This window comes from Ctenopharyngodon idella, chromosome 19 (genome assembly GCF_019924925.1).
Source record: "Ctenopharyngodon idella isolate HZGC_01 chromosome 19, HZGC01, whole genome shotgun sequence".
NCBI classification, from domain to species: domain Eukaryota; kingdom Metazoa; phylum Chordata; class Actinopteri; order Cypriniformes; family Xenocyprididae; genus Ctenopharyngodon; species Ctenopharyngodon idella.
This window is the reverse complement of record NC_067238.1, coordinates 16,551,521-16,578,462: the sequence shown is the minus strand read 5'-3', so window position 1 is coordinate 16,578,462 and position 26,942 is coordinate 16,551,521. Positions and strand designations below refer to the sequence as shown.

Genomic DNA, 26,942 nt, shown 5'->3' with positions numbered 1-26,942 from the left:
CCTACCCATCTCCACCCCCTTGATCTGGATCCAACTCCTCCCACTTTACATATCCCTTAACCTACTCGTCTCCGCCCCCTGGATCTGAACCTACCCATCTCCACCCCCTGGATCTGGATCCAGCTCCTCCCACTTTACCTACCCACCTCCGCCCCCTGGATCTGGATCCAACTCCTCCCACTTTACATATCCCTTAACCTACTCGTCTCCGCCCCCTGGATCTGAACCTACCCATCTCCACCCCCTGGATCTGGATCCAGCTCCTCCCACTTTACATATCCCTTAACCTACTCGTCTCCACCCCCTGGATCTAAACCTACCCGTCTCCACCCCCTGGATCTAGATCCACACATATATCATATACACTGCCAGCCAAAAAAAAAAAAAAAAAAAATGAAAATTACCCCAAGCTTTACTCACCCTCAAGCCATCCTAGGTGTATAGGACTTTCTTCTTTCTGATGAACACAATCGGAGATATTTTAATAAATATCCTGACGCATCCGAGCTTTATAATGGCAGTAAGTGTTACCAAACGAGTATGAGCTGAAGAAAGTGTCTCCATCCACATCCATTCATCATAAACGTACTCTACACGGCTCCGGGGGGTTGATAAATGCCTTCTGAAGCGAAGCGATGCGTTTGTGTAAAAGAAATATCCATATTTAACAAGTTATGAAGTAAAATATCTAGTTTCCACCTGACCACCTTAGTATTCAACTTACGAAGAAAGTGTTAAACTCTCGCAGTTCAAAAAGCTCACGCTTCCCTATTCAACATATGGAAAAAGCTTAACTGACGCGACGCCAGTTTACACTTTCTTTGTAACTTGAATATGGAAGGCGGTCTGGTGGAAGCTAGATATTTTACTTCATAGCTTGTTAAATATGGATTTTTTTTTTTTTTTTTTTTTTTTACACAAACGGATTGCTTTGCTTCAGAAGCCATTTATTAACCCCCGGAGCCATGTGGAGTACACATTTATGATGGATGGATGTGGATGGAGACACTTTCTTCAGCTCATACTTGTTTGGTAACACTTACTGCCATTATAAAGCTCGGATGCGTCAGAATATTTATTAAAATATCTCCGAGAGTGTTTATGAGAAACACGAAAGTCATATACACCTAGGATGGCTTGAGGGTGAGTAAAGCTTGGGGTAATTTTCATTTAAAAGTGAACTAATCCTTTAAGAGTCTATGACTGGATCATTATTGCAGTGATTATTATGTTTCTAGCATGTTATATGTTTGGGAACAGTTCGTCCAACCCTAATTGATGGAGTGTCGAACCACCGTGTCAAGATTCATCAGGCACAAATTGATTGTGAAAGAATGGTTAGGAGGGAGCATGAAGAATCATTTTTACACATGAATTGGCACCTCTGAGTCCAGACCTTAAAGTTTTTGGGATTTGCTGGAGGAGACTTTACAGAGTGCTCACCTCTGGGACTGTCAATACAAGATCTTAGCCAAAAATTGATGCACCTCTTGATGGAAATAACATCAAAACATTTATACAAACATACTTCATTCTAGAACCACAATAATCACTGCAATAATGATGATCCAGTCATAGACTCTTAAGCATTTGCTTATTTAAATCCAAACAGCGACTTTTTTTTTTTGGCTGGGAAGTGTACATACATACATGTATGTGAAATATACATATATATCATGTAAAAACACTGTTATTGATATCTGATGCAGGTTTTGCAATGGTCAGTATCAATGGGATATCTAGAAGGCCTGATGCCAAATATAAGGTGGATACACATAATATTATGGTAAATGAGATCTACATAAAAATATTGAATTTGCCACTATAGAAGATTACCCAACTACGACGATTTCTGCTTCTGAGAATCCACAGATATATGAAAAGGGTCCATTCAACAAAAAAAAAAAATTCGAAGACAGAATATACTGTTGACAAGGCTGTTGGTAGATTTGTAACTGAGATTTTGTAACTTTGACGATTCTGAGCTTTGTAACGCAGCATTCTCACAGCTAGAGATAAATATTGACTTTCTTCTGTGCCAGACACCTGCCATTTATCAAGATCACATGTTACTCTGTCTATGATTCCAAATGAACTCACACAGAATGACAGTTTGACAATCTATTTCCTTCTCTCAGACGTCCACTAATACAGAAGCAGAGGGTTTGTGAAGCAGATAAACAGAGCAGGACGATGTGCATTCACACCGTCAGTGATGCACCATTAGGGGGAGCTAGAGAGTGAAGATCAGAGGTAGACAGCGTCTTTCCTCACACACTCATGAGACTGAACTGAAAGATATACAGCAGCCCAAAAATATTTGGACATTTAAGTCACAATTAAAAATGCCTCAATGTCATTGCATTAGAAAAATTATCAATTCAAGTGTCAGTATCTGTGCTCAAAAACAGAGAGATCTTTTCTCAAAGCTGACTTCACTTTTCCTATCTCAGGTCCGACCGACATCTACAAAGTTGTAAAATACATTTTTTTCTTAATTTTCACAACACTACATCTACGTTTTATCAAATCCAATAAAGTTCTTTTTATTAAATACAGGTGCTGGTCATATAATTAGAATATCATCAAAAAGTTGATTTATTTCACGAATTCCATTCAAAAAGTGAAACTTGTATATTATATTAATTCATTACACACAGACTGATATATTTCAAATGTTTATTTCTTTTAATTTTGATGATTATAACTGACAACTAAGGAAAATCCCAAATTCAGTATCTCAGAAAATTAGAATATTACTTAAGACTAATACAAAGAAAGGATTTTTAGAAATCTTGGCCAACTGAAAAGTATGAACATGAAAAGTATGAGCATGTACAGCACTCAATACTTAGTTGGGGCTCCTTTTGCCTGAATTACTGCAGCAATGCGGCGTGGCATGGAGTCGATCAGTCTGTGGCACTGCTCAGGTGTTATAAGAGCCCAGGTTGCTCTGATAGTGGCCTTCAGCTCTTCTGCATGGTTGGGTCTGGCATATCGCATCTTCCTCTTCACAATACCCCATAGATTTTCTATGGGGTTAAGGTCAGGCGAGTTTGCTGGCCAATTAAGAACAGGGATACCATGGTCCTTAAACCAGGTACTGGTAGCTTTAGCACTGTGTGCAGGTGCCAAGTCCTGTTGGAAAATGAAATCTGCATCTCCATAAAGTTGGTCAGCAGCAGGAAGCATGAAGTGCTCTAAAACTTCCTGGTATACGGCTGCTTTGACCTTGGACCTCAGAAAACACAGTGGACCAACACCAGCAGATGACATGGCACCCCAAACCATCACTGACTGTGGAAACTTTACACTGGACCTCAAGCAACGTGGATTGTGTGCCTCTCCTCTCTTCCTCCAGACTCTGGGACCCTGATTTCCAAAGGAAATGCAAAATTTACTTTCATCACTCAGCAGCAGTCCAGTCCTTTTTGTCTTTAGCCCAGGCGAGACGCTTCTGACGCTGTCTGTTGTTCAAGAGTGGCTTGACACAAGGAATGCGACAGCTGAAACCCATGTCTTGCATACGTCTGTGCGTAGTGGTTCTTGAAGCACTGACTCCAGCTGCAGTCCACTCTTTGTGAATCTCCCCCACATTTTTGAATGGGTTTTCTTTCACAATCCTCTCCAGTGTGCGGTTATCCCTATTGCTTGTACACTTTTTTCTACCATATCTTTTCCTTCCCTTCGCCTCTCTATTAATGTGCTTGGACACAGAGCTCTGTGAACAGCCAGCCTCTTTTGCAATGACCTTTCGCGTCTTGCCCTCCTTGTGCAAGGTGTCAATGGTCGTCTTTTGGACAACTGTCAAGTCAGCAGTCTTCCCCATGGTTGTGTAGCCTACAGAACTAGACTGAGAGACCATTTAAAGGCCTTTGCAGGTGTTTTGAGTTAATTAGCTGATTAGAGTGTGGCACCAGGTGTCTTCAATATTGAACCTTTTCACAATATTCTAATTTTCTGAGATACTGAATTTGGGATTTTCCTTAGTTGTCAGTTATAATCATCAAAATTAAAAGAAATAAACATTTGAAATATATCAGTCTGTGTGTAATGAAGGAATATAATATACAAGTTTCACTTTTTGAATGGAATTAGTGAAATAAATCAACTTTTTGATGATATTCTAATTATACGACCAGCACCTGTAATGGACATTTTTAGAAATGTCTTCTGTGTGCACTTGACTGAATCCTGTTGATGTTAATTCTCTAAATAAAATTAAATAAATAAAATAACTAAATAAAAAAAATACATCTCTATGCTTGAACTATTTCTTATTTCCCTCATTGTCTAGCCTTGTAAATACTTACACAACCATTTTTCAAATAACCTAAAACAGCTAAAAATCAACACACATTTCTTATTTTGATTTGTTCACTCAGTCTTGGAATACCTGGATAGTGGATATAAAGTGTATGAATGAATTTTTAAAGTGTGATTTCATGACCTGGAAAGTCTTGGAAAAATCTATAATAAATATAATTTTTTTTTTTTTTTATATTTTGTCAGACAGAAATAGCTATTTGTGAAAAAAAAAAAAAGAAAAAAAAAAAAAAAGCCTACCCTTTAATCACGGAATAATGGAAATGACATGTAAATTGATTGGTCGTAAAAAGTGAGAAACCTGAAATATATTCAGTCTGGAATTATGGAATTTAACTATTTTAATTTAAATTATTCAAAATAACTTTATGCAGTTACTCCTTGCTTCTGAAAAGCAGCTGTCATTACAGCAGAAATATCTCGGTCTACATTGGGGTCTTTGACTATTGTCTTAGACAAAAAAGGCCTTTAAGTCAAAAAAAAATAAAAAATAAGAACCAAAGTTCTACACAATGTTTGAAACGCTGTAATATTTATAATTAATTGCTTTTTTAATATTTAGATAAAAGCATCTGCTAAACGAATAAATGCAAATGTTACTGTCTTTACGTAAGCTGCTTTGATATCGCGTTACATAATGCAATGACACGCAGACATTTGTCTGGCTGAAGTGTCCAAATATTCTTTGGAGTCACTGTACTATAACCCAAAACACTGTCTGGAAATGTGACACTCCATATGACAGAACGTCAGCTGAATGCAAAACATTTGGCAATAACAAATATAGTTCTAATGGAAATCACATCTGTATAAGAGCTGCAAACTTAGTATGTAAAGCACAGAAAACCAGAGGATCTTAAACGTTCACACCAAGCCAGAACATCCAACTACCACCTATAGTCACGATAATATTCCTTCTGTTTTCAGCACTGAAATCTCTATGAAAACCAGCTTAAAGACTACAAGCAGCACAAATACACATAATAATATATTGTGATTTGATTCATATTAATATTCCGGTCAGTGAGAATAATCATGCTGCTGCAAAAACTATCAGTCACTTTTCCAGGTCAAACATCAAGAACACCAATAGGAAATTGTGCATTAGTGTTGGGCGATTCTCCATTTTCAGATTGTCACGGGCCACTAGCTGAACGATTCATAAGGCACACAAAATGGGAAACACTACAGGAGTTTTGAAGTCGGAGAAGCGTGTCGCATTTTTTAACGGCCCATCTGGAAACAAAGCTGTCGTGGATTTTATGCGTGTGTTGGCTAAGTACGGGCTATATGTGGTGATGTTGATGTGAAACTATGGTGGGAAATTTGATTATAATAATAGCCTAACAATAATAATAACAATAATTTAATACATTAATGGGGAAACAAGCCTAATATTGTCTTGAATATCGTCAAAGACATCAGCCATCTGCAATATCTCTGACTATTGTCGATCCACGATATTATCATCTATCAGCACAATATTGTGCATGTAGACGATCACAGACTTTGAAAGGAAAACACATAATATCTTGCTTTTTTGAACCTAAAATGTTCTGTGCATAACTCTCCTAATGGCATCAATGTGCAAATATGGGCTAAAGAATGAATATAAGCCACATGTTTATGGTCTACAAGACTGATATTATGTATGATTATATGCACAAGCTTATAAATTAACTACAGAACAAGTATTCTGATTTTTATGGACCAATAATTAGTCTTTTAATTAATCCTTGATTCAAAACACCATTTTATACTACTCACACAGAGAGTACATCAAAATTGTGTCACGTACATCTGTCTTCTGCAGTAATGATCAATATATATATATTTTTAGAGTTTAGGGATTTCAGCCCTTAAGAGGCAAAAGAGGTGCAACTTTAAATTGCAGGGCACCAGAAAAAACACATTTGTCACGTCAACATGCGGGTTCATATTACCTGAGGTTTGGTCACATCTTTGGCAGACAGCTGATCGTCTCCTTCAGCGCTGGTGGCTTTATCTTCCTCTACATCAGAGCTCTTTTCTTCAGAACCATCCTCTTCTTCCTCCTCATCATCTTCATCATCACTGTCACTGCCTGATTCTTCAAGCCCGGAGAAGATGCTCTCTTCACTGTCTGACAGATCAGCCTGATCTTCATCATCATTATCATCTAGATGACCATCTTTACCGCCGTCCTTATCAAAGATGGGCAGCTGAGGAACAAACATGGAAAAGTTTCAGCAGACCATTACAAATGCATACTCATTACTGCATAATCATATATACATTGTAATAAAAATTTATACATAGATCAAAAGGTTTTCAATGACATGAGAAATACATATTCAGTCATGTGTTTCCAAACAAATATAATCATAGATTATTGTTATATAATACAATATAACACAGTAGAAAGTATAAACACTAAACAGAGTAGACAAATAAACGGAGTAAACAAATTAAAAGAGAAAGCGGGACACGTAGTCTGCGAAATGTCTATTGATAGTCATAATTAAAAGTATTATTATTCTCAATTGCATTATTATTCTCTATTTCGTTCAGTGAGAACGTTGTAATTTAACCCCGCGCTATATAAACACACGTGCTATTACATAATGCGTTATATCTGACTACTGTCCGACTGCTTCAAAACAACGTTATATCAGTATAGTATCAAATCAAACCTGTTCGTCTTCATTCTCCTCTATATTTCTTTTTTTATTCTTTAATTTACTCATGGTGCCGCTGTGAGTTGGACGCATGCTGAAAATGGGACCATGTGGGTTTGAATCAGTGACGTCAAAGGTCAAACCACGACGCGTTCGGTTTATTTTTCATACTTTTTATATAAAATGCTTTTAAATATCATTAGTTTTGCATTTTCTTCAAACTTATCGTTTTTTAAAAATAGAATGCTTTCGATTTGATTGCGTTTAATTGTAACCGTGTCTGAGGCAAAAGGTTAAAGTTCAAAGTTGAACGTGTGCACGTTTAAAACCTTTAATTTGTAAAATTAATTATTTTAAATACATTAAAACAAATTAAAAAGAGAAGTATATATGTTTTTATTCATGTGTTTAGTGTTTAATTTGTTTTAAATTAGTGTGATATTTTTAAATACACGTCGCGATTGCGTCATCAGAAAGCGACGGTTCTCAGCTCTGCTTGTTTTCTACGCAGTTCGTCGCGATGTGGATTTAATGGAAATTTCCACTCCTTCTGAATCATCATAAACACATATTCAGATAAAATTATCTTAAATATCGCTCTTTATACGGGATCCGGGCACTCTGAGGGAGAAAGAGAATCAAATTCGTGTATTTGAAGAGCGCTATCTGTGTTCGTACAGCAACACTTTTAGTTTACTCTGCTCTTCGTCAGTGACTCGTTACAGAGGTTTAATCGTCGTCGGAAATAATCACTAAACTATCTGTGATGGAGTATCACAGTGTGGGACCCGGAGGGGTGATAGTCTCGGGTAACAATGTACCTGCGTTTCTGACCAAACTCTGGACGCTGGTGGAGGATCCGGACACAGACCCGTTAATCTGCTGGAGTCCTGTGAGTTCTGGTTTTGGGTTTCCGATGGTTTGAGGGAGGTTTACATATCTGGATTATAGTTATATTCATTTGTAATGAGCAAGATTAGGCCTAAACCAGTACGTCCTAAAATAATCCTTAATTTACTGTGGTTTTGCCTTCTATTTATAAGTGGCCCTGCTGATACTTGGGTTAAAGGGGCCTGAGACTGTCTTGTAGTTTAGATTCAATAGTCATAAGCCAGTTTAGACACAAAATAAACTCTTATAATAAGGTGTATTGAATTAATTGCATTTGTGTCATGTCTAAATCTGGAGTATTATAAGTGGATTTGCCTGGTTGTTTTGTTTCTTTAGGCTGACTGACAGGACAGACTACAGATCTGTAGATCCCCGTTTTAATCTCAGAATCTTTTGACATCTTGTAGATCTGTCATTGATATGTTTGTTCACTAAACCCTTAGTGTTTTAAAGAAAACCTATTATGCAAAATTCACTTTTATAAGGTGTTTGAACACAGACGTGTGTCCACAGTGTGTGTATAAACAACCAGCCTATAATGGTAAAAATCCGCCCACTTTTTTTTTTTTTTATAATCCCTGTAAATCATAAACAGTTTCTCCAATCGAGCGATTCCCTAAGAAGGCCCGCCCACGACAGGTGACGGAATCTGCCCTATTAGCTTAGCTCCTCCCCTGAGTGAGCTGTACGCAGTCCGCCATGTTTATCTCCTCGACAAAGCATTTAACAGCAGCATTCAAGTACGAAATGTATTCTCATTACTGCTAATAAGGTTATTTAATCAAGAGCAGTGAGTGATTTTCTGTTTTTCTTTTGTTGTTTGGTTCATATTAACAGCATATACAGCAGTAGGTACTGAATATTACACTGCTGTCGCAGATATAATATACACATGCGATTTCTTTCCCTGATGTTTAGGTTCACAGACATAACCCACTGTGTTTATGTGAGCTTTGTGTGTTTTTGACATAACCTTGTGTGTATTTGACAGTTGAAGTGCAATAAGAGAACTTAGTTTAATACTCACAGGATGTGTTGTCTGACAGCCAGCTTTCTGTGCACATGCTTCGGCTGTGTGCGCTCAGAAACCCATATATCAGAAATTTAAGCTGTTATGGCTTTAAAATGAAATAATTAACTTTCATGAACTGCAATGTCACATTAGTGTGGCCGCGATAGAGATGAAAATCAAAACCAAACAGATGTTTTGTTAGTTTTTGGCAGAGTAGCCGAGGCAGGAGTTGTGCAGGCTCCACCCTCTTCTGGAAAGGGGGCGGGGAGCAGCAGCTCATTTGCATTTAAAGATACATGCACAAAAACAGCATGTTTTTCCTTCTACTCAAAAATGGGTATTTACAACATGGTATCATAAATGATCTGTGGGGTATTTTGACCTGAAACTTCAGACACATTCTGGGGACACCTGAGACATATTACATCTTGTAAAAAGGGTCATAATAGGTCCCCCCTAATAATCTCTGATATGTTTTCAGAATGGCACCAGTTTCCATGTGTTCGACCAGGGACGGTTTTCCAAAGAGGTTCTGCCGAAATACTTTAAGCACAATAACATGGCCAGTTTTGTTCGCCAGCTCAATATGTGTAAGTATATGAGCAGCCCGACAACAAAATAAGTCAGTTTAATCATTTGTACATTTTGATGACGTGATAGACCTAATCAGATGATGTCATTATACATTGCGCCATAGACAATATGTATGATATTTTATGCATAATAATTCGTTTTACATCCTGAGTGTTTAGAATAAATGTTTAGGTTGATGTAAACTCTCTTAATCTTTCTGTGCAGTCAACATGCAAGGTTTTAATTTGTTATATGTTCAAAGCCAAGTCAATTTATTATTATTATTTTCAAGATACTCCAAGACACATTTTAGCTGTTTTATTTTCTATATATCTCATTAATTTGGAAGCAGAAAGCATTTTACGTGACAGAATTTGTGATTATAACACACTTTAATGTCTGTCTTGTAGATGGTTTTCGGAAAGTTGTCCACATTGAGCAGGGTGGGCTGGTAAAACCGGAGAAAGACGACACAGAATTCCAGCATCCGTATTTCGTCCGTGGACAGGAGAATCTGCTGGAGAATATCAAGAGGAAGGTAACAACGGTAAGTACAAACTCATCTTGTTTATTCAGGGAAATTGCTGAAACCTCTTCATTATGAGAATATTTGAGCGGCAAGTTTGTGAGGTATGGGCCGCAGTGACCTTGAGTTTTGAATGGGCTCAAGGTTTTTATAATTAGTTGGTATTTCGGAGGGGCTTTTTTGATCCAAAGCAGCTTACAGTCAGGCCGAAGTTCATTTAGGACACTGTTATGATGTCAGACCAGTAATGCGGTCTCGGTTGATCTGGGTTTTTGGGGGATTCCCTGCTGCTTGTGTTTTGCTTTGAAACCTGCATCGTTTCACTTTATAAATGAGAATTTAACAGAATTATATTCTCCCGCAGGGAAAAACTTCATAAAGTGGGATTATGAATAAACTTTTTTTTACTGGACTCTAGCAGAGGCTTTCTAACATTACATGAAGTTTGTAATGTAAATGTGTTGCTGGTAGTGAAGGCTTCTTTCTTTCTTTCCTTCTTTCTTTCCTTCTTTCTTTCTTTCTTTTTTCATGTACACATGATTGATTTGACTGATATATTTGTCATTTTCTGTTTTTTAATAAATATGATCTTGGACAAGGTTTTTCAAACTAGGTTCCAAAATTATTTTTCAAAATATTTAAAATGTTTTTGACGCCTGTCAAATTTAACATGTTATCTTTAAACATTATATGCAATAATTTTTTCATACTTACCGAATTTGATCCTATTCTTCTCATTCTTCTTTCTAAATACTGGTCAGAAATCATTGGATTATTCATAAGTCAGTTTATTGTATTCTGTTGACAACCCTAGTTTGTAACAGTCAGAACTAAAACACAAATTTGCATATAGTTGTCTTTATAATATCACATAATATAAACTACAACATATATTTAAATCATCACAATACATTTCTGATACTGTATAAATATGTCTTTGCACATAAAACTATGTAGCTGCCTTTGTATTTTCATTGTTTTGTTTTGTTTTTTTTTCAGGGTCCTTGCCATTTAAAATTTTGAAAAATATGTAAATAATAAGCTATAGATTATATAGTCACTGTATAGCTTGTACTAACTATATGGCCTATTTACTATAGATACTGTATATGTATTGATACCATTACTATAGATAGATGTATAGAATAAGCCATTACATCAAGTTTAGATGTGTTTAAATTCATTTTTCTTTAATAAAATCTGGTTTTGCAAATTGTAATCTGCAGATATTTTTTGTGTCTTCTATGCTAATTTGGAAATAAAAAGCAGGGATTACCAAACCATTTAAGAAACACTCCAGTTCTGTTCGGAAATCTGCGGTTTGGATATTTCCAGTTCTCAGTGTCCAGAGTCTGGTGATGGGTATCCAGATCAAGTAAAACCGTTTTTTTGTGTGCGATGGTTTCCATGTGCTCTGCCGGGTTTCCTCGGTGTCCCTCTTTCACGTTGGCTCGGTGACAGATTGCGATAATCAGCAGGTCTGAGAGGAAGCCAGCTGGAGACGTGTGGATTAGAGGCCCGAGGTTCTGGGGCACTTAATCTGGCGTCACTCTGATGCTCAATCGCCGCCACTTTCCAACCCTCCCGATTTATAGTCTTTCCTCTCCCGCTCTGTCCAAATGTCCAGCTCAGGGCCGAAATCAAACCGTTAGCACATGCTTTCCACTACTTCAGAAAGTAGTGAAACGGGTTCAGAAACGGGTCACGACAGACTCATCTCACCCCTTCAGTTCATATCTCCATCTTTGACATTTTCATTGTGTCCATCTGCAGGTGTCGAATATTAAACACGAGGACCTCAAGTTCAACACTGATGACGTGTCTAAAATGATCACAGATGTCCAGCTCATGAAGGGCAAGCAGGAGTCGATGGACTCCAAGATCAGCACCCTCAAACAGTAAGTCACGCTGCACGTACACGCGACGGTCAAAAGTTTGGAATAATTAAGGTTTTTTTGAAAGAAGTCTCTTCTACTCACCAAAGCTGCATTTATTTGATCAAAAAAGATTTCTATTTCAAATAAATGCTTGAATAAGTAAATGAACTTTCAAATAAATGAACTTTCTGTTCACTAAAGTTTCCACAAAAATATGAAGCGGCACAACTGTTTCAACACTGATAATAGTCAGAAATGTTTCTTGAGCAGTAAATCAGCATATTAGAATGATTTCTGAAGGATCATGTGACACTGAAGACTGGAGTAATGATGCTGAAAATTCAGCTTTGATCATAGGAATAAATTATGTTCTCAGAAAACAACTCTTTTTTTTTTTGTTTGTTTTTTTTTTTAAACATTTAAAAAAAAAATCTAAATGATTCCAAACATTTAACTTTCTGTTCTGGTTTAGTTTAGTGACTGTTTAGTATCTAGTTCCCAAACCTACTGGGAAAAGTTTGACTGACGTAACAGTTGGCTTGTTGACGGTCATGTGGTTAGTGCTTATCCAGTGTTACGCCGGGGTGATATCAATAGCTCTTCAATGTGTAACTCTTAAGACGTGAATGAGGGTTAATCTCTGCCGGGTTTGTGACCGCTCATTAATGCTTCACCTTTTTCAACCCTGTTAGTCATCGCTCTAAAACGGACGGGCGTCCTCACGCCAGCGTGACGTGGCTCGGCAGCTGCTCTGAGCTTGTCCAAAGGCATTTTGTCCCTTTCCGCTCTCACAGCTGGACGGGCTCTAGGGTTTTGGTCAGGTGTTTGTGCGGTCAGCTGGTACACACAAGCTGAATGTTGCTGATGAGGTCAGCATGAAAGCGTCACCCCTTCAATGGGTCCTTGAATTTGTTACAGATTTCTGAAATCCGACAAATTATCTTAAAAACATTCAATAAATTCACGTCAGTCAATCTCAAGTTCCAGGACCTTATTGTTTATGTTTAAAAAATGTGTTAATGAATGTACGGCTGCTGAAGATGTTGACATGTAAAATTAAAGTAATTTAAAGGAAAATAATATTTTAAAATATTTAAATTACTTGTTTATTTTTTTATATTTATTTAAAATAATATTTTCTGTGTATTGTATTTGTGTACGTTTGCCACATAGGCTTCCATAGTAAGTTCATAACTGTGATTTAAATGCATTTTTAATTGTTTTTTTTTTTTTTTTTTTTTAATACTACTATAGTACGAGGTACTATATTAGTTTTTATTAATTTTTATTTTTTTATTTTTGTATTTTAATTTTAAATGTTTAGCAATTTTGTTTATTTTTTTTTTTAAATAAGTGTATAGTTTTTTTTTTAGTTTTAGTTATTTTAAACTAAATAAAAGTGAGAAATGTTGCCTTTTTATATTTTAATTTTAATTCAGTTTTTCAACTTTTATTTATTTATTTTTTTTTCAAGTAACAACGATGTTTTTTAATGTTTTAGTTAACTATAATAATAATCCTGATTATTTTTTGGGGGATATTCGACAACATGGCACAGATGCTGTAAACAGAGCTTGTGTTTAACACGGCATTTTTAATGTATTTAATGCTGTTAAATCTATTTAACAGTTAATACGTTAACACAGGTGTCTGTTTATCAGAAAAATAATGGAAAAACTGAACTCATTAGGGCCAATTTATTCATAAATAGAGCTGTACAATTCTGGATAAATGGAGAATCATGTATTTTTTTGCTTCAGAGAAAACAATTCTCCCACGATTCTGAACAGACAACTAAACAAAATAACATGAAATTTACCAGAGGCTCTGACAAAATGTTAATCTCTGAAGTCTATTTAAAAATAATTAATTTGAATTAATTACTTTTTTAAATGGGTTTGAATGAATGATTCAATGACTCACTTATAAAGACTTTTTCATTACTGGATGAATCAGCGTTTTTTTTTTTTTTTTTTTTTTAAACAAATCTCTTGAATGAATCATAAGGACTTCGCTCTTGACAAATGACGCGTTTTTTTTTTTTTTTTTTTTTAAGTAAAGTTTTGCCATCTACTGGTGTAACGATGTAATTGATACAGTCTTGATATGAAGCATCAAGTTACTTTCGATTCGCTCTATTCTGATTGCTTCCGTAGACATCAGTGTTTATATCTGAACTTTTATCCCAGTTCTTCTGTGATATGAATATTTTTAATACAGAAATAAGTTAATGATACTGTGTGGTTGAAAAGACTGTGAAGCTGTTTCATACTTACACATGACAACTGCTCTCTGTGAATCAACAGCAGTGCAAACGCAACATTTTAATGTTCTGGAGTAATTCTATCAAAGGTTTAATAGACACAGACGAATCATTGTCATTTAGTAACATGATCGCTTGGGTGTTTGAATCGAGATAACAGTCTTTAATGATTAATTGTGCAGCTCTATTCATAAATCAAGTTATTATTAAACTTCAATGTGAAATCATGAAGCAGTGAAATATAGCATTCATAATGTGTTTATTGCTAAATTCACTGATTTGAGAATTTAAAAATGTAAAATTAATCACGGTTAAGGTTAGGTTTTTATCGTTTTTTTATTTTATTTTATTTTAAGCTAACAGCCCTGTTTTTAAGTTGTATTTTTATTTGGATTCTTATATGATTTTTGAAAGTCTGTCTTGGCATGAAGGAGGTTTTGAAGGAAATTGCCTCCATTTTGTGTCTGAGTAAATGGAGAGAGGTCTAATCCTCCTGCTTACAGGAATCCACACCTGCCCCTATAAACCCCCGTCCCATCTGCTGAGGGGTGAGCAGGGGGGCAGGACACATGATCGGAGGAGGGGACTATTAAAGATCTTCTTCCTGCACGCTGCTGTTTTACAGACGAGCAGCGCTGGGTTATATCGCAGCTGAGTCCTCTCATAATCTCCAGCTCTCACTTGATAAGAGACCCGTCCGCAGGGAGTCCTCGGACTTCTGATGACTGACATCATCTGCTCCTGATGTTCATAAGTCAAAATTTCCTGATATTTTACACTGATAAATTTGGATTTACTTTGGAACTATTTTCACTTAAAAAATTGCTCTTAAATTTCACAAATAATTAGAAAAACGGCAAGCAACGCATTGAATCGAATGTGAAATTTTGAAGTGGAAAGACTGAAATAGTATTTTCTTATAAAACATACTCCAGTAGTATTTTTTTTTTTTTTGCTTCAATTTTTTTTTTTTTTTTTTTACACTAAAACTGCTTTTTATATATTGTACCATTTACATAATATCTACTTTTTTATATTTTTAAAATGTAGAATTTACTTAATGAGTTATATGCATTGTTTAATTAATGTTTATAATATTTTTTATAGATATATTATATCATGAAATATTGAATCATATGTATATATATTTATATTAACTTTTATCATGTGTATGTATATTTTTATTTGCACTATTTATGCTTTTATAATTTGTGCAATAACTGTTTTTATTTGTGTATATTGGATATGTTTTAATTTTATAATTTTGAGATTAATGAAGTGAGGCCAGTTTTATTTATTTTATTTCATTTTTTAACAAACTTTAATTTTGATTAATTTTTTTTAATTTGTTGATTACTTTTTCTATTTTTCACTTGTTTTTTGCCATGAATGTAGCCGTGGTATCTGGCGTGATGCTAAATTATAAACCAACAAATTATATGTATATATATATATATATATATATATATATATATATGGGTAAAGTTTCCTATATTTTGCTCTTCCTAAGCAGTTCTTTCAGGCGACGCAGCTGTGCTAATGGAAGGACCATACATAGACCATAGATTTTTAGCTTTTGTGTCTTTTAAACTTTTGTTCATGATTTCAAAAAAATTTCGAAAAAAAGTTCCCTTTTTTCATAGGAGTTCTCTGGCATTGTTGTGTTAATTTTCCATTTACACTGGTGTGATGTACAGTATTGGCCTGTGCTTTTGTTCCTCTGTGCTGGTCTGTGTTCAGGCCACGTGTCTGTGGCCATATTGGACTCGTGAGCGCACTTAAAATGGCATTTTATCAGTGTCAGGGGAGCAGACTAGTTTGGATTTTAAGAGAAGCAAGCCTTACTCAATCACCCTGAAAAACACACCAGCCCCAGAGAGCTGTCAGTGACAGTTACAAAGATTAGTGCCGTATATGTCTTGTTCGTTGTGAATGAAACAACATAACATGAATGAAAATTTCACATTTTAAACATAAAACTTTATTAAATCCTGTCTGTCTCTGTGCCGCAGTGAGAACGAGGCGCTCTGGAGGGAAGTTGCCACTCTGAGACAGAAACACGCTCAACAGCAGAAAGTCGTCAATAAGGTAAACTCAGCTAAACTTTTTCCTGCTTTCAGAGTGACACATAACTTTGTTGCTCAAAAACTATTTCGCAACAAAGTACTTAAACCTTCTGCTTTTGCAGTTCATTCCAGCCACACAGACCGCTTTTATCAATAAAACATGAATTGACATAAGCATCCCATTTTACTTCCATAAATGTGTTTGTAAAATGGTCATTTTGATTTCTTATTGACTTAGATTCTTTTTAAATTGTTTTGAAGTCTATTTGTCTGTCTTATAGTGTTTTATGTACAATATGAAAATAATTCAGTTAAATACATTTCAAGTTATAATTCTTTCTTTCATTTTCACAGCTCATTCAGTTCCTGATCACACTTGCGCGGTCCAACAGAGTCCTGGGAGTGAAACGAAAGATGCAAGTCAACCTCAGATTAATATACTCAGACTGATCCACATTTATATCTGTCACTGTCTTCCTATTTAAAGAGGACCTATTATGCTTTTTTACATTTTCAACTTTCTTTAGTGTGTAATGTTGCTGTTTGAACATGAAAAAAGATCTGCAATGTTCCAAAGCACAAAGTCGCTCCAAAGGTAATTATTCTCTATATCAGTGCGCACTGTTTCTGAACTCCCTGAAACGCCTCCATTGTAGTCTTGAGTTTTCGTCCGGAAACGAACATGTCACAATATTCCTCATTTAAATAATTCCTGCCCAAGGCATATGCTAAATAAAAGGGGCGGGACCTGGTTGAGTTAGTGTGTTGAAACTTAAGGTTATGGTAAGGGGCGGGACATTTCCAAGGTACATGCGAAGTAGTTGACCAATCACAACGCACTGGTCCAGCCGACCAATCGGAGCACACTGCGCTTTTCTTAAGGAGGGGCTTCAAGAGAGGAGCTGCAAATATGTGTAAACTATTCTAGTAGAGACCAAAAACAAAATCAAGACTTTTAAAAAAGGCATAATAGGTCCTCTTTAGCTGTAGTATTGCAATATGTGAAGTGTTGTAAACTGATTGTTGTCTGTTTTAGTGTATTCACCCCTTTTCTCTTGCGTTTTTATTTTTTGGGGGGGGATTTTCTTTCCTTCGTTCTGTTTGGTCACAGGCCCCTGATGTTGAACGATGGTAGCTCCACTCACTCTATGCCCAAATACTCTCGGCAGTACTCACTGGAGTCGTCTCCTGCCATCTCCGTGAGTACTGCTTCTATCTCAAACTGGGAGCTGAATTTACCAATGATTACTGGATTTGTTAAGTGTAATGTATGCTTTCTTGTGTGCAGCCCTCCAGCACAGCTTTCACAGGAACAGGTGTCTACAGCTCGGAATCGCCTGTGAAGACTGGGCCAATCATCTCTGACATCACTGAACTGGCGCAGTCCAACCCTGTGGCCACGGAGGAGTGGATTGAAGATAGGCAAGTTTGAGCTTCTCTAAAAGGGGCAATGAGTTAATCTATATATAAACATAATAAATATATATATATATATATATATATATATAATGGGTGTTCAGTGGCAACACCGGTTACATCACTTGCCCACTGTGGCACCACGCCCACCATCGCATTGATTTTTTTAATTTTTTTTATATAGTAATAAAAAAATCATTTAGTTCAATTAGGAAACAGACACTGCAATTAAAAACTCAAATCAGCAGCAGGAGTCAGATTTCATTCATTACGAGAGTGATGAGCTGACTGACAAGATGATGGCGGAAGATTTTTGCAATTTTTTGGGTTTAAACCCAGTGCTAATAGGGAGCCTGCAAAGGATTAGTTGTGTTTTTCTAGTTGTTGTGTTTTTCATTTAATATAATAACTTACCATTCAAGCAATTGCCATCCCCGAATTGGTGCTAATTTGAAAGTGAAATTAAAATATTGATAGGCATTCATAACGGTGCATCTCTATTGGCGCAGACCGTAGGAATGAACTGAAAACGTTTGCTCTGCTCCGCGCCGTTATGAATGCCCATGCAGCCACACTGCCCCCAAACACCCAAAATAACAGTATTTTTTTTTTTTTTAAATACTGTTATGCAAATAATAGTAGTCCTTAAATAGACCTTTTTTTATGCAAACTATAATTTCAAATGACTGTTTTTGCCTCTATATCTAAGTTTTAAACATGTATATTATCTGTGACCATTGCCTAACCTCATCAGAGTATGTTTGCATAGATTAATTAAAAGAGTTAAGAGAATTTATGAAAATGTGCTAATATTTTGAAAGTCTTATTTCTGTTATTATAACAAATCGCCTCTCTTTTTCATCACAGAACAAGCCCATTGGTCCACATCAAGGAGGAGCCGTCTAGCCCCGCCCACAGTCCTGAGGTGGAGGAGGTGTGTCCTGTTGAAGTGGAAGTGGGGGCGGGATTAGGTGTACCTACGGACACGCCCCTTTCCCCCACAACCTTCATCAACTCCATCCTTCAGGAGAACGAGCCCGTCAGCGCCCCAACCCCACCTCCCAACGAGCAGAGGTGTTTGAGCATTGCCTGCTTGGACAAGTGAGTTTTATCAACAGGTTTACATCTACTTGGGAGAAACAAAGCTACTGCCTCTCTTCTCAGTTTGAGTTTATAAACTGAAGTACCAGTTTATTCCCCTAGTTGGCTTTCTTAGTGTGATCCTATGGTGGCTTCAGCTGGGATTAAACACTCAAAAATGAAAGTTCTGTCATCATTCACTCACCATCATGTTGCTAGATTCCATTTTCTGTGGCGCACAAGTTGCTGTCTTCAATAAAATAAAAGTGGATGGTGACTAGTGTTGTCAAAAGTACCTACGAAAATGTGACGATACCAGCATTTCGCACTAGCATTTTGAGCGCTGTTGAGCGGATTTGTAAACACCTCTGATTGGCCATTGTGTTCACACACTCAACAGATATGTCTGTGATTGGCAAAAACATGTTGTAAATAAACATCTGTGATGCTCTTCAGTGAGCGCTTAGATAAACACAGGAGTATTTGAAAGCAGGCGTGTCTATCAGTGAATCCGTCTCACAGAGGATATATTAGGGATCCGCTGATAGACGCCTGCTTTCAAATGTTCCCGTGTGTATCTGTATAAGCGCAAAGATGTCTATTTACAACATGTTTTTGAAGCGTTTATCATTGTAGCCAATCACAGACATATCTGTTGAGCACGTGAACACAGTGGCCAATCAGAGGTGTTTAAGAATCTGCTCGAAATGCTGGTATTGTCACATTTTTAAAATTTCAGTTACGACTTGATACTAAAGTCGATACTTTTGACAACCCTAATGGTGATCACTTTTTCTGGCACGTTCATAATATATGTGAGAATCAAAAGTTTGTTGGCAGTTTCTTCTTCTCTTCATTCTTCTGCAGTGTCGAGTGTGTAGCATTTCTGACTGTTTGCAAACAAAAATTCTCACATTTATCACAAACATGTGAAATTGCAAATGAGAATTGAAACCAAAAGCAAGGTTTTGTATAAAAATTACAATTATTGGTCTGTTCTCATGGAAAAAAAGCATATGGCTCCAAAGGACTTGGCCTAGAACATATTGAATTAATTGTATGGCCTACTTTATGACATTTTATGGTGTTTTTTGTCATTTTTGGGCCTTGAAAACTGTGGTCATCCACTTTCATTGTATGGAAAAGGGCATCCCGTGCTTTCAGCCTTGTGTAAAAAAAAAAATGATAAAAAAAAAAATGGCCGTTTTAAATGACATGGGTGAGTATTTAATGACAGACTTTTCACTTCTAGGTAAACTCTCCCTTTCCACATCAAAAATGTATTTTTTAAACGGGCAAAATCAGAAAAGTTGAAAAACTAATGAGCGGCTGCTTTAAAGGGTCCTGCAGACCCTTTGCTCTTAACTAACTGTTCAGCTGGACTTATTTGTGGCATTTGGCTGCTCTGTTTAGTCTGGCAGACTGGCATAGTGACTAATACTAATACTTTTCCAGATATTCATGTGAGCCAGTGCATTTTTAAATGTCAATTCATCTTATGGCAGAGAATTTGGCCATTATTTATTTTACAAGTAATTAAAGTGCAAGCTAATGTGTACTTGATTGTTGTTTTGCAGATGAATGAACCCCATAACGTGAAAGCACAATCTAGCATGAACGAAATGCCAAAATGATGCTATTAGCTAAACTTAAATTGGGTTTCCTTGAAGTCTAAACCTAAAAGGTTCATACGGCTTCACATGAACTGAATTTGATTTGCTTTAAGTTACTGTACAAATCTAATGTAATCAGTCTAATTTTCAAGTCATTATTTGAAAATTAGGGCTAATATGGTTTTGGAAATTTATATTGGTACTGGTTCACCTTCACACAGATTGGCTTGAAGATCTAAGACTAGGGCTTATTATTTTTTTTCAAAAGAATTTGAGCTTTGTCCAAGAACATAATAGATTTTCATTGAGGAAATATTTTTAATAATGCAGTTTTACAACTTTAGCCAACCTGTATAACCATTCGGCAATGTCTGGTGGCTTCACAACACCTGGACTCATAAAAACCCAATTCAGAACGGTCTGTAATTCATCTCCGCCTATATTGGCTCTAGTTCCCGCTCCACCTAAAACGGCCCCGTTTTTGACTGTGGCAGAGGTCCGTTGATGTGTGTAGCGCCCCCTGCTGTCTCCAGTACCATGTTGTTCTTCTGTCTTTTCAGTTATCCTCAGATGTCTGAGATCTCTCGCCTTTTCTCCAGCTTCTCCACCTCAGCTCTCCACCTCAGGCCTCCTCCCGGGTCAGCATTACTGTCGGCCGAGCCGTCCCCAGAACGCCTGACGCTGTGCTTGATCAGATAGACGCTAACCGCACTTAGCTTGTATTCCCAGTCTCTGTGCTATCAGAGCTCTGGTTGCCATAATCATTTGCTCATTTCTGCCCCAGTATACCTGAGAATCGCTGAATGCTGATTGGTCGGTTGGTGGGCTCAGGTGTGTTGGAGGTCGTAGAGAGCGTGAATAGGGTGTTCGGGGGCTCCTGAGCTTAATTTGAGAAGTGTAACGGCATGATCTCACTATTTATTATGTTTAGCGGGACGAAAGTGTGGAGTGTGGCATGGCATTTGAACGTAGACGCATGTTTTGTGCTCCCATTGAAACTACCCAATCACCCTTTGACCCCTGTTCCCCTCCTACCTCTGATTGGATACTAATGTGATGAGGTCAGCAGTCCTGCCTCTCTCTATGACATCACCATCATCATCACAGTTTTGATCTTTCTGGGGACCGGCCTCTCTCCCGTTCTCATAGGAGTGTGTTCAAATGCTTCCTGTTATTGCTGAAATGAAATTGCTGATTTTTATAGGCTGCTTTTTTAAAAGAAAACATTAAATGAGATTGTTTTTTTGTGTGCAGCATTTGAAAGATGATCTTTCCTCTTTCTTTCAGGACAGAACTAAGTGATCATCTAGAGACCATTGACTATGGATTAGAGAACCTTCAGCAGATCCTCAATGCTCAGACCATTAATTTTGACACCTCACCTCTCTTTGATGTAAATATTGTTTGAATATAATTTTAAGAATTATCAAAAAGTGCATAACATTATGACCACTGACAGGTGAAATGAGTAACACTGATTATCTCTTCATCACGGCACGTGTTAGTGGGTGGGATATATTAGGCAGCAAGTGAACATTTTGTCCTCAAAGTTGATGTGTTAGAAGCAGGAAAAATGGGCAATGGTCAGAGCATCTCCAAAACTGCAGCTCCTGTGGGGTGTTCCCGGTCTGCAGTGGTCAGTATCTATCAAAAGTGGTCCAAGGAAGGAACAGTGGTGAACCGGCGACAGGGTCATGGGTGGCTAAGACTCATTGATGCACGTGGGGAGCGAAGGCTGGCCCATGTGGTCCGATCTGCATCGCAGTTTGTTGCGTATGGGGCTGCATAGCCACAGACCAGTCAGGGTGCCCATGCTGACCCCTGTCCACTGCCGAAAACGCGAACAGTGGACCACGGAGCAATGGAAGAAGGTGGCCTGGTCTGATGAATCACGTTTTCTTTTACATCACGTGTGTGTCACTTACCTGGGGAACACATGGCACCAGGATGCACTATGGGAAGAAGGAAAGCCGGCAGAGGCAGTGTGATGCTTTGGGCAATGTTCTGCTGGGAAACCTTGGGTCCTGCCATCCATGTGGATGTTACTTTGACACGTACCACCTACCTAAGCATTGTTGCAGACCGTGTACACCCTTTCATGGAAACGGTATTCCCTGGTGGCTGTGGCCTCTTTCCGCAGGATAATGCGCCCTGACACAAAGCAAAAATGGTTCATGAATGGTTTGAGGAGCAAAACAACGAGTTTGAAGTGTTGACATGGTCTCCAAATTCTCCAGATCTCAATCCAATGGAGCATCTGTGGGATGTGCTGAACAAACAAGTCCGATCCATGGAGGCTTCACCTCGCAACTTACAGGACTTGAAGGATCTGCTGCTAACATCTTGGTGCCAGATACCACAGCACACCTTCAGGAGTCTAGTGGAGTCCATGCCTCGACGGGTCAGGGCTGTTTTGGCAGCTAAAGGGGGACCAACACAATATTAGGAAGATGGTCATAATGTTATGCCTGATCGGTGTATATACAGCCATTAATTTTTATTAGTTTGTCAGCACTATATACTTGATGTTGTTCTTAAACACAGTTTGTTGTGTTTCACAGATTTTCACTTCATCATCATCTTCTGATGTGGATCTGGACAGCCTGGCTAGTGTATGTTTGAAATTTTTCTCTTTTGTGTAAGGAGCTCACAGAATGTAAAGACTTCAACCAAACTCGTCTGATCTGTTTGACAGAAAATATTTGCTGTGGGTTCAAACAGTAAATGTTTATCAGATAGCTAGATGTAAAGACATTTAACAGCAGATTGTTCCAGGGTTCATGCCTTTCCATGCAGTTTACTTTCACTTTCACTAAAAAATATATGAATTGTACATTGAGCATAACTTACCATATGTTAATTTGCTTCTGAAGTCCCTAGAAAGGCTTTCTTTAAAAAACTACCAACCATGCTTATCTTTGGTTAACATTTCATCTGCAGAAATCTGAATATTGCTAATCTTTTAATCGTGTATCTGCGGTCTCTATACAGATCCAGGATCTTCTGTCACCTGAACCAGTGAAAGAGCCCGAATCTAGTGCGGACACTGAAAATTCAGGTATTCTGGATGTATTGTGTTTTAAAGGGGTCATGACATGAGATATCAAATTTGCCTTGATCTGACATATAACAGGTCTTGCACTATTTAAACGTGCTGAAAGTTTCATAGCTTAAAACAATATCATTATAAACAGAGCTTTTATTTAATCAAGCTCCAAAAACGGCTCATTTTGATATTGGGTGACCTGTGACATCACACAGGCAAACATATTTGCATATGACTGCCTACAGAGCAAGACATCAATGAATAGTTACACATCATTGAACCATAGGCCCCGCCCACTGGCATTCATTCACTTAATGGCTGACATTTGCCTATACCGGATGTGAGCATTAGAATCCATTATAATCACTGATGCTGTCTACACTGGATACAGTATACAGAAGCGCGTTCAGTTTCTGACGTACTCAGGCTTCAGAAGGAACACAGCATCGGAAACAAGTGGCGTCAGAGGATTATATGTTTGTTCAGAGCATTTGACTGCAGATTGTTTTTTTAAATGAGGAACAGTGTAACGGAGAAACTTGTGTTGGCAGATGAAGCAGCCGACTGTGTTGGATCTGACAGCTGCTACATCACAAATCATGAGTAAACAATCATAATGCTTTGTATGTAAACAACTTTTATACGGATAATGTTTTCAAAACACTTAATCATGTGCAATAGCGAGTGAGCGTTGATACTGTTTCCTGTGGAAAAAATCCTTAGCGTTGAGCTAAGCGTTTAAGGCTTGTCAGTAAATGGCCACTGTTATGATTGGCTAACGCCATTGTTGGATGTATCATTTCAGAAAGAGGGTCAGAATGCAGAATGAGGGTCGAAAATAATAGTTTTTCCACATATTTTGTGGAAAAACCTTATTAACATTATAAATGAACTTCAAGGAACATGTAAACTAATTAAAAATCCATGTCATGACCCCTTTAAACACAAAGACAGTTATTTTGTGGTGTGAAAGGTGTGTAATTTTTGTGCCACTAGCATGACTAAATGGAATTGCGAAAATGTCCTTTCAGGCAAACAGCTGGTCCAGTACACAGCTCAGCCCGTGATTCTTCCCGACCCCGTCGCCACTGAGACCTGCGGCACCGACCTGCCCATCCTCCTGGAGCTGGAGGACGACTCGTATTTCGGCTCAGAACCAGCCGAAGACCCGACCATCTCCCTTCTGAACTTCCAGTCCCCCGTACCTGAAGACCCCAAACTATCATAGAGAGAGATGCTTTTATAAAGGGATTTATGTCTGTGTGGGTTTTTTAAATTTAATTCTCTGCATTTTATTTTATTTTTGGTCTTTTATTTAACACGTCAGGGCTAGCCATCTGAATATTACTCTGGTATTTCCCTTCACTTTTAGCCTGGGAAAAAAATTCTCTAAAAGCAATAGAGAAAATTCAGTATTCCTTCCGTCATAGAGTCGAAACATCAAAATAAGATTTCATTTGTTGGCTTGGTAGTTTCCTTGTTATTCCAGCAGCGAGAGAACCTCAATCTAAATGTGTAGTGCTACATATAATGTATCGACCACGCTTCCTTCTTTTACTTGTCCAGATTGCAACAATACTCCGAGATCTTTACTAAGCGACTCTCTTGCAGTCCATCACCGCTGCAAAACTTCCAAGAACTCGTTATACATGTAGTTTCCTGCTTTTCTGGTTGAACGCTTGTCATTATTTGATCTAGTGACCCCAGATTGATGTATTCGATGTCCGGGTCTCATCCCATAAATTACGCCAAATTTTCAATTTCCAGGAGATTTTCTTTGCGTTTTTTTTATCTCATGGATATTGAGGTTGAAACAACAAAAAATATGTATATAAATATTAAGAAATGTCACTTCTGTAGCCAGAAAATGAGGATGATCTACTCAGACATACATGCGACAAGCAACAAACATGAATGTTATGTAAACTTGTCCAGCATCCCACCAACTGCTTTCAAAGCCATAGCTGTTGCTCATCATATAACGTCTGATCTTGGTTAGTGATGATGGGTATGTATTATGACAATGCCAGTTAAAGGTGCAGATTTAGTGTCTGAAGAGATGAAAAGTTCTAATAAGACAGCCAATGATGCTGTATATAGGGCGTTAGTTTGAATATATAAATAGTTTGGATTCTGTATCGATAATGTGTTTGTTCTGACGAAACCAATATGTTTCAAACACATTCAACAGGACTGAATTACACGATAGGTGTATTATATAATGACAGGTCATTTTTTGCATTGATAACATGTCTATTACCTGAGTCGGTAACTGATGATCTGATTTGAAGAATTTGTGCAATAATTCAACTCTTAACCAGCTTTGACAGCGACACACACTGCTTTCTTTTAATCTCTGTTTTGTTTGCTTTGCTAAAGGAAGTTGAGAATATAATAGGAGAATCTTGTGAAGATCTTGTCTGGGCTTATTTCACCTCAAAATCTAAAAGAAAAAAAACATTTTGGCAAGACAAAGTTTTTGCATTATGAAGGTTTTTTTTTTTATGACAATTAAGCTCATTTTCTCATTCATTCCGAAAAGTAACAAATCACTTACAATTCCATTTCATGCAATTATTTTTAAAATGACAAACACTGGCATATGATGTACACTTTTAAGTGTACTTTATCATTTAAACCTTTAATGGTCCTAAGAAAATATAAGCTTCATTTTATTTAAGCAAAATATAAATTAAACTATAAAATAAAATATATATTTTCTTGTGATTTTGGGTGAAATGTATGGAAGCTTGTTTACACCTGTTTACGCACGATTCATATTTTTTTCTTGTAATTGCGAGTTTATATCTTACAGTTCTGACTTTTTCTTTCAGAATTGCGAGATATAAACTCACAATTGCGAGTTAAAGTCAGAATTGCGAGTTATAGTCAGAATTGCAAGATATAAACTCACAATTGCGATTTAAAGTCAGAGTTGTGTGATATAAAGTCAGAATTGCGAGATATAAACTCACAATTGCGAGTTAAAGTCAGAATTGCGAGTTATAGTCAGAATTGCGAGATATAAACTCACAATTGCATGTTATGTCTAATTGCGTTCTCTCTCAATTCCATGTTAAATCCGGATTTATATCGTAATTCTGACTTTATAAGAAGAAATTGCGAGTTTATATCTCGCAATTCTGAGAAAAGTCAGAATTGCCTGATTAAAAACTCTCAATTGTGAGGAAAAAAAAAACAGAATTGTGAGATAAAAAGTCATAAAAATTACATTTTTTAGTTTTTTATTTAGTGGCGGAAATAAGCTTCCATAGAAATGTTACCCAGACTGTTTTGTGAGATTCACCTGTGTAAATTGGAAACCAAAATACAGATTTAAAATTGTATTTTTTGGTGTGATTTGTACACATGCTATGCCCTATAGACTTCTATCGTTGAACACTTGTTTATTTTTGGATGGTCAGCGCAGTAGAGGAACTGGGATGTCATTTGTTGGTGATTCTCATCATTTTTAGTCATTGGATGACTGTCATAGCCAGAGAGACATTAATATTAGGCATAAATTATTTTATTACGCATGTGAACAACACTTTGTGTATTGGTATGTTTCAAATAAAATGTTTTTGAAAGTATTT

General features: G+C 37.1%; 2 protein-coding genes across 3 annotated transcripts in view; one reads left to right on the top strand and one right to left on the bottom strand.

Moving 5' to 3' along the window:
* Positions 1 to 7,164, bottom strand: part of bop1 (BOP1 ribosomal biogenesis factor) — a 78,587-nt gene extending 71,423 nt beyond the window's left edge. Inside the window, exons 1-2 of the mRNA XM_051873686.1 lie at positions 6,999 to 7,164; positions 6,270 to 6,527 (exon numbers count right to left, since the gene is read on the bottom strand). Of these exons, the coding sequence (XP_051729646.1) occupies positions 6,270 to 6,527; positions 6,999 to 7,076 (336 nt within the window). The 5' untranslated portion in view covers positions 7,077 to 7,164. The remainder of the gene's footprint in view (positions 1 to 6,269; positions 6,528 to 6,998) is intronic.
* Positions 7,165 to 7,442: 278 nt separating this feature from the next.
* hsf1 (heat shock transcription factor 1) lies at positions 7,443 to 26,939 on the top strand. 2 transcript variants are annotated; one of them, XM_051873724.1, is made up of 14 exons: positions 7,443 to 7,875; positions 9,368 to 9,476; positions 9,870 to 10,006; positions 11,759 to 11,883; positions 16,138 to 16,213; positions 16,546 to 16,607; positions 17,303 to 17,390; positions 17,480 to 17,613; positions 18,475 to 18,708; positions 20,861 to 20,938; positions 21,588 to 21,693; positions 22,862 to 22,912; positions 23,292 to 23,358; positions 24,378 to 26,939. In XM_051873724.1, exons 1-14 carry the CDS (start codon positions 7,750 to 7,752, stop codon positions 24,572 to 24,574), a joined length of 1,590 nt encoding a protein of 529 aa, XP_051729684.1. In that variant the 5' UTR covers positions 7,443 to 7,749; the 3' UTR covers positions 24,575 to 26,939. The 2 variants fall into 2 exon arrangements, with proteins under 2 accessions (XP_051729684.1, XP_051729685.1); XM_051873725.1 differs by lacking the exon at positions 20,861 to 20,938.
* Positions 26,940 to 26,942: the final 3 nt, after the last annotated feature.

Excerpts from the sequence above, each read along its gene's own strand:
- hsf1 (XM_051873724.1), top strand. The coding sequence starts at position 7,750 with ATGGAGTATCACAGTGTGGGACCCGGAGGGGTGATAGTCTCGGGTAAC. Across the intron at positions 7,876-9,367 it reads CGTTAATCTGCTGGAGTCCT|AATGGCACCAGTTTCCATGT; the intron begins GTGAGTTCTGGT and ends ATATGTTTTCAG. Across the intron at positions 10,007-11,758 it reads TCAAGAGGAAGGTAACAACG|GTGTCGAATATTAAACACGA; the intron begins GTAAGTACAAAC and ends GTCCATCTGCAG.